Here is a 7,906-nt window from a genome sequence, read left to right on the forward strand (position 1 = left end):
ATTAAAAGTAAGAAAACGATTTGACTTGTTAAGATGTAAGTCAGTATCTACAAAAAAGCATAGCTCAACATTTTATTATAACTAGGCTATATTTTGTTATTAGAGAAAACAGCTATCTTATTTTAAAATAACATGTTTTAATATTATTATATTTTTAATGTTGAATGAGAGAAGTAGAATTCAAACTTTTAACAATTTGACTACGAAAGCTGACAATTTTAAAAACATAATTTCGAAAACGATTTTATAAGATACGTGTACATTAATAGCAATACTAGTTTTGTAAAGTCAAACAAAATGTTTACTTAGAAACAATAAGACATAATCTTTAAAAAATTTTCACATCAGCTATGTTTTAAACGTATTTTTATTTATTTTTTGACAGTTTAGAATAATTCAGGACTTAAAAAAGTTAAACTTTTTGAAAGTTTCAAAAAAATAAAATTTCTTTCGATTTTAAAACGTAATTTACTACAAATTTTATAAAAGCAACAAATCGAATGATATCAAACTTTTTACAGTCATGCGATAGAAACAAAAGTTGAGATAATTGCTTCATAGAACAATACTAAAATGATAAAGAGTGTTCAGGTCTTTATCAGTTTCAACAAAAACATAAAAACTGTAGTAATGACCAAGAAGTCTTATAGTATATACATAAAAGCTTGAAATTTTTTAAGAAATTCAGATATTTAATAATAAATATAAAGTTGATATTCTTAATGTATTTTGATAGAAATTACCAAAAACATTCAGTTCTTGTTTGGTTGTAACTCAATGTAATCGTCTTCCTGGTAAGTATTAAATTTAATTACCTCATAGTCATGCACAGTGGTCATTTCGACATCTACATAGTCTTCGTTAACGTTCGTAACATCTCCGTACTTATTTTTACTTTCAACTGTGAACAAAATTTCGTTCAGATGTAAGTACATACTTGTTTAAAAACAATAGTTAAACTAACTCTTAGAGGGCAGTCTTTAAGCTCATGTTTTGCAAAAAAAAGATGTATATAACAAAGAGTGGCAATTGTTTTTAATTTTCTTCCAAGAAGCTTAATAAAAAATGAGTTCGGAAAAACCTGATTTAATTCAAAAAATGATTTTTTGCTAGATAAACAATATGTTATAAAGAACTTATTGACAATTTATTCCAAATCCTAAGATTTTAACTTAATATAAATAAAAACTTTTTTTTTATATTCAGTAAAAACAAATGTAATTACAACATAAAAACAAAAATATAAAAACAGTTTTATAAAATCAACATTACAAAACCTTAAACCAATAATTATAAAAATATTCAATCATATGTAGAACACTATAATGTCGTAAGTTATAATGGATGACAACCTATGAAAATTAAACAATACAAATTATTAACTCGATTTCATCATAATATTTAGTAGTATTTAATACAAAAGCAGTATAAAATAACCCGAGTCTGCTTTCTTTAAAGACCTCAGCTTTAAAACAAATGCAATAATAAGAGCTATTAATAATGGTACTGCGACTGCAAGGGACACATGCCCTTGATTTATGGTTGATTTTAAAGGTGCAGTTATAACAAACTGCGCAGGAATGATAAGTGGTTCGTTTGGAAACCGTGTTGTTTTTCTGACTTTTATGATTGCGTTAAATGTTAAACTTTTTGTTATTATGTCCTGTAAGAAGCATAGTGAGCAATTAACACATTTCTAGCATCAAAAAAAATTTTCAATCAGTTTTTGGTAAGTTTAGATAGAAGTTTACTTAAAGATTTTACTTACTTTACACACTTAAATAATTTATTGTTGAACATAATAACATAAGATGCTTTGTATATAATTTTTAGGTAATGTTGAACGATTCTACTTATAATTAGCTGAAATATCTGACTTCTAAAAACGTCAAAGAGACCAATTGTGTGTAACTTGACAAATTTTTATAACCCATTTGTACGTTTGCTCTAAAGTTCTTGACACTGAAATCACCTATAAATAAACTTAAAATGAGCTAATTATTAAGTTTAAATTATGACATTTAACTCACTAATCTCTACCGAAACGTCGGTTGCTTGTGGTTTTGATCGTATTTCAAATATGCAGCTGTTGTTAGTTAAACCCACATTCCAGTAACATATAAATTTTGATAGATTAGCAGTAGGAGAAGCTGCATGAAAGTAAAAACTGTTTTGAAGATAAATTTTAAGGATCAGTCTTTCTGCTGACTTGTTAAAAATGTTTTTTTTTTAGTTAAAGCTTAAATAAAATTTATATAACTAGTTTTACAATAATAAGAAACCGGTGTTTTTAAATTGATAGAAAACTGTTTATATAAATAAAGCAGAAACTAAAATTAAACAGCTGTTTTAAACTATACTTTTATATTATAATCTTGTATCAAAGGTCAGCACAAAAAGTCTGATGGAACTCACATATAACGTTAAGTTTTCGCACAGGTGATATCCCTTGGTTGCTATACGCATCTAATTCAGAGAATAGTGATAGAGGCTGACATGTAATATTTTTTCCATCGTCATCAAGTGTAACCAACTTTGAGTAGTTTTGCATGCTCTGTTGACAAACATTACCTTAAATGATCTTTTCAATAGTTAAGAACAATATTCTAACTATTAGCTGTATGTTATTTTTAAATACAAATGTATGTCTAAACATGAAATAAACGAAAGTAAAAGCATGTATTGTACTTAAAATTTGTAAAGTTTATTATCATGTTAGTAAACGAATGTTTGATACTTACAATCGGTTGTGTTGAACAAAAATCATCAATACAATATTTAACAGATTTTATATCTGGAATAGCTGAACCGCAAGAACAAGATATCTCAATGTTATTTCCTACTCTTATATTTAAATTTCCCACAATAGTGACATTTTTTGGAGCTGTCAAAATTTATATATGATCAATTAAAAAGAAATTGTTTTTTTATGTGTTTTATAAACAGTTGTGAAATAATACTCTGGTATTTGTATGAACGTATCGTTTTAATGTATTGCTTTAACGAAAAAAACAAAAAAAAAAATTTACTTTAAAAGATATTTAAGTATTAACATTAAAAAAAAAATTTATTAAACTAAAAAGTTAACATAACTTTTGGACAAAAAATTGAAAACAAGCATAAAATAGTTTCAAATTAAAAACAATTTATGCATTTTGATTAAAGGAAAAAAGTGGATGTACTTTAAATATATCAAAAACAGAATTTAATTTTAGTAGTGTTTTTAAATTTATAAGTAAAATATATGCTGAAATCTAGGCTGACTTATTTGAAAAGTATTTAAGTTTTTTTAAAATTTATTTATTAAAGTTGTAGGACTCTTTTAATAACATATATAAGTACTAAATAAAAAATGAAAACATGTTTTTAGTTATCTTTTTTTAAAATATTCAGCTAAAGAAAATATGTAAGTTGTTCTTTTAACTTCAAAAATATCAGTTTTAATTTACTTGACTGCAATAGTATACCTTTATATTAAAGTTTAAATTTTATTACTTTTATACAACATGTTATTACTTGTTGATTTGGGGAAAAAAACTTATCTATTTGAAACGTGTAGGAGTCTATTATGCACGAATAAACTTTTGCACGAATGGAAATTTTGTACAAAGACATTTTCGCATGGCGTTAATTTTGCACGAGAGGTCACTTTTGCTCAAAGATACTTTTGCAAAAAAGGGTCAACTTCGTACAAAGAAACTTTTGCGAAACATTAAACTTTCTTAATAGAAAAGTATTTATTAAGTTTTTGGTTAAGTTTTAAACATTAATTAAGTATCGAAAACAACTAACTTTCAAAGATTATGTTATTTATTCTGCAACTTTTTCCTACCGATTTATCATCTACCAGCGAAAACGTCAGGTTAATTTTTGTATCTTCAGATGAGTTTTCAAGCAGTCTGACGTAAGAGTATATGACATCATCACCGTTGTGAACCCTATTTTCAACTTCAAACCATTTTAAACGTTTTTTTTTCTTTTTTCCAGGAAAAATAGTTACTACTTGAAAAATAAAACTCCTCCACGTTTCCATTTCGGATAAATTTGCATTTGTAGCGTCTGACTTAAGATTTTTGTGTCATGTAAGCGACAAAAAAACTTCCTTCAAAACCGCTCGCCTTTTGCGTTTTGGTTCTTTCTCCGTGTCCTAATAGATAGTACCCTTCTTTGACTAAGTTCGTTCCACAGTTCTCTAAAAAGATAAAAAAGTTTTTTTATAAGAAAATAAAATCTAAAAATAATTCTACCTGGAACTCGAATGCGATTTAATAGTATTGTACCAGCTGCTAAAATTAAAAAAAAAAAAAGTTCATTTTGTTAAACTTGTTGAAGAAAAAGTTAAAAATTAACTGCAATCTTTTGATGAGTCATTGTGCCTTTTTTGCATTTGATAAGTATAGAGAAACGAATTTTAATACTTAAACTTTATTGCACAACTATTTAGAGCTTTTGAGATTCATTGTGCAAATCATTGTGCCTTTTTTGCATTTGATAAGTATAGAGAAACGAATTTTAATACTTAAACTTTATTGCACAACTATTTAGAGCTTTTGAGATTTGTAAAAACTTAAAATACGCATTTCTAAAATACAAGATTACTTTATTAACTTTAAATTAGCGAAATTATGAAAATGTCTTGAACAATATACAAAGTAATTAAAAATGTTCAAACACTTATCCTTATTATTCACACTTAGTATAAGTATCAGGAAATTCATATTATTTTTTATATTTATAAGCTTAAGTTTTTTTTTGTTTTCGTTACAACTTTAAGTTGTTTAATCAATTTTTTAGCATCAATTATAAAACTAAGTGAAAAAGTTACTTTATTACACAAAAAAATATTTTTGCACAACAGAAATAAGTTAAGAGAGTTAACTATTTAAGCTAAATATTATCTAAAACGTAAAAAATTTCCTTTTAATGGATCGAAGCCTGTTATAATTCAATGATTCTGTAAATTATATAAAAATAGAAACGCTATTAAGTATTAGGTTTTTAAACTTTACTGAACATTGAAAGAAGTTTGATTTTAGAGTTTTGCTTATATTTAAACAAAGCTAAGATTAGTTGCTGTAAACATAAATAAATATTAGATTTTTTCTAAGTTAAAACTTACTTTTTTATTTTTAAAATACTTAATCATAAAGTATATGCATATAGACTTCGCTATATTTGTGTGTTAGTTTTAATTAATCATTTATATACATTTCATAAATTTTGAGATTATATAACTCTAAAAATAAGTTGTTTTAAAAGCATAAAAACTATTTAGTTCATCTTACGTTTTATATCTAAATGCATTCTAAGCATTTAGTTAAATATAAACACAAAAAGTTTAGGCAAGTGTAAACTTAACAAAATAAACCCTCTTTTTTAAATCCTAGTATATACAACTTATAAAGCAAAAAATAAAACATGCTTGAGTTACATATTAAAAAATTAATGATAACAGTATTAGTCAAACTTGTTTAAACTTTTGCGACCTACCATTAAATTAAGTTTTTCTTACTTAAAAATTGTTTAAATTTTCTCTAACTTGAATATTTATAAAGCTTTTTTACCAAAAATTGTTGTTTTAATATGATTTTTTTTGTATCATCACTATCTAGTTTTTTAATTTTTTTTTGTAACATCAAAGCTAGATTTTACCGAATCGTGGTCATATGAATAATGTCAACAAAAATATTAAAAATTACGTCATCTAAAATATTTTAGTGCAACTTTCTCCAAAATTTCTTTCCTATAATAAAACTAGAGCGAAGTTTTTCACTTAGTTAGCAGTCCTGCTTAAAAGTTAAAACTAATAGTGGTGTACCTTTTTATTTATATGAAAGTATACGCTAACAATTATAAAAAAAGTTTGAAATCTAAAAACAGAATACTTTATTTATTTTTTCGAACTTTATTTAAAAGCTTTTTATTTTAAACACACACAAAAAATGTTACCTAGAAGTGTACGTTATTTTTGAAACGTAAAACGGAAAATTGTATCACGAATAAAACACTGCTTAAATTTAACATAATTTTTAAACTACCATTCAAGTAACTAGATATCTGCTTCGAATTTTTTTAATAGTCTTAGCTTTGCATTTGTATTGTTTATTTTATTTAGTTTTTATATACTTTTAAAATGGTCAAAAATACTTAATTAAATAAACTGTTATAATTTAACTATATAGTTTAGTTTTTCCAGTGCTATATAATTACAATATTAATTTGCAAAACTGCGTTTTTAGTATGTTTCGACTTGATTCTCTAAACGGTATTTCATTTTCCACTAAAAGTATACTTTATTAGCTAGTTTTATGTAGACTTTCGGAATACTTGTTTTGCGTTTTACAGATAACAAGTATTTCTTTATATACAAGTTTAATATTAATTTCAATTTTAACTAGGTTTTTGATATTTTATTATTTTCTATCATAACAGCGATTCGTTTTAAAATAAAAAAAAATATGATGTTATGTGTTTATGTTTTGTTATTATTTTATCAAAATGTTTTCAAGCTCAATAAATATTGCACAAAGTCTTGTATTAGTAGTTTAAAAACTGCTGTTTGAAAACTGTTGTTTGAAAACAGATTTTATCGTAAAACAAAAGTTTTGTTACTTAGTATTTGAGCATGACGAGCACTGGTTTACATAATCATATCTTGTACAGTACATAAAAAAAAAATTGCACTGAAAAGTAAGAGAAAAAAAAAACGTTTTCTTGATACTAAGAAACATGTTTAAAGGATTAATTTTTTTTTTGATCAAATTATTAAAACCGATACATAGAAAAAAAGCAGTGCAAAAGGTTTTAAAAAACGTTTTTTAGATTTCGTAACTTGATTCTTTTTAATGTAATTAAACATGTTTTAAGAATTATTTCTGCTACTTTCAGTCGTTAAAAGCGCAAAATGATTCAAATTGTTTACTAAGATATTATTTTTTGTTTTACTCATAGAGCTGTTAAATTTAAACGTTTAATAATAACAATAGAATTTTAAAACATAAAAAAAATATTTTTAGAATAAATAAATATTGTAAAGATTTTTAGTACGAGTTAAAAGCACAAGCTGAGATTGAACTTAGTAAGAAGATTAAAACTTTTAAAACTACGCCAATTTACATATTCAACACAAATTTGAACGGTTTTAGAGTTTCGTTTATTTACTGTAATCTCAAAAAAAAAATAAAACAGATTTCTGAAAAAACTTATTAGCTTAAGTAATGCATAGCTACTCATATAACTAACAAACATATATTTTGTCTTTTAGTGATAATTGTTGTTTCACTTAAAAGATTAAAAGTACTAGAAATAACTTTGAAATTGAAAAGTAACAAAGTTGGAATACTAAACTAATAGTATTTATAAAAAGTAAATGTTTTTAATTTTCTTTTTTGTTTTGTATGTCATAAAAATATAAAAATAATAATAAAGCAATTTCTAATTTATTATTTGTGAAAAATTTTATATTTTAAGTTTAAAGTTAAACATGTTTTACAAAGAAACATTTTATATAACTTAAGAAATCACTTTTGCAACAATTCAAATAACATTTTTGACACACGTTTCAAAAATGACATAATGAACACAAAACGATAAAAATAGTTCTTAAAATGTCTGTTTGAATTAATTATTAATTAAACAACGTCGTATTTTTTCGAATAACAAATACAAGTCGATCAAAAGAATAAGATGTTACAAAGTATTAATTTAGAAAAAGGGTATTCTCTAGTTAAAGGCACTTAAATTATTTTTTAATGTTTTTATTTTATCTAATTCGTTTTATAATTAGATTTTGTTTATATAAAATGTTGATTATACTTCGAAATAAACTCGAGAATCTGATGCAACCGTTTAGCTTTTTGGACCAGAAGAATTAAAAATATATTAAGTAATTTTTTTTTATAATTTC

The 7,906-nt window shown here is 24.2% G+C and overlaps 1 protein-coding gene across 1 annotated transcript; it reads right to left on the reverse strand.

Annotated features, from left to right (window-relative positions):
- Positions 1–752: 752 nt before the first annotated feature.
- LOC145832568 (uncharacterized) lies at positions 753–4,188 on the reverse strand. Its single transcript, XM_082939881.1, has 5 exons — positions 3,793–4,188; positions 2,742–2,884; positions 2,416–2,554; positions 2,031–2,150; positions 753–901 (listed from the first exon to the last, which is right to left on the reverse strand). The coding sequence occupies exons 1-5, from the start codon at positions 4,031–4,033 to the stop codon at positions 753–755; spliced, it is 792 nt and encodes a 263-aa protein (XP_082796007.1). The 5' UTR covers positions 4,034–4,188.
- Positions 4,189–7,906: the final 3,718 nt, after the last annotated feature.

Source organism: Thalia democratica, chromosome 3 (assembly GCF_965202585.1).
Source record: "Thalia democratica chromosome 3, ktThaDemo2.hap1.1, whole genome shotgun sequence".
Taxonomy (NCBI): Eukaryota; Metazoa; Chordata; class Thaliacea; order Salpida; family Salpidae; genus Thalia; species Thalia democratica.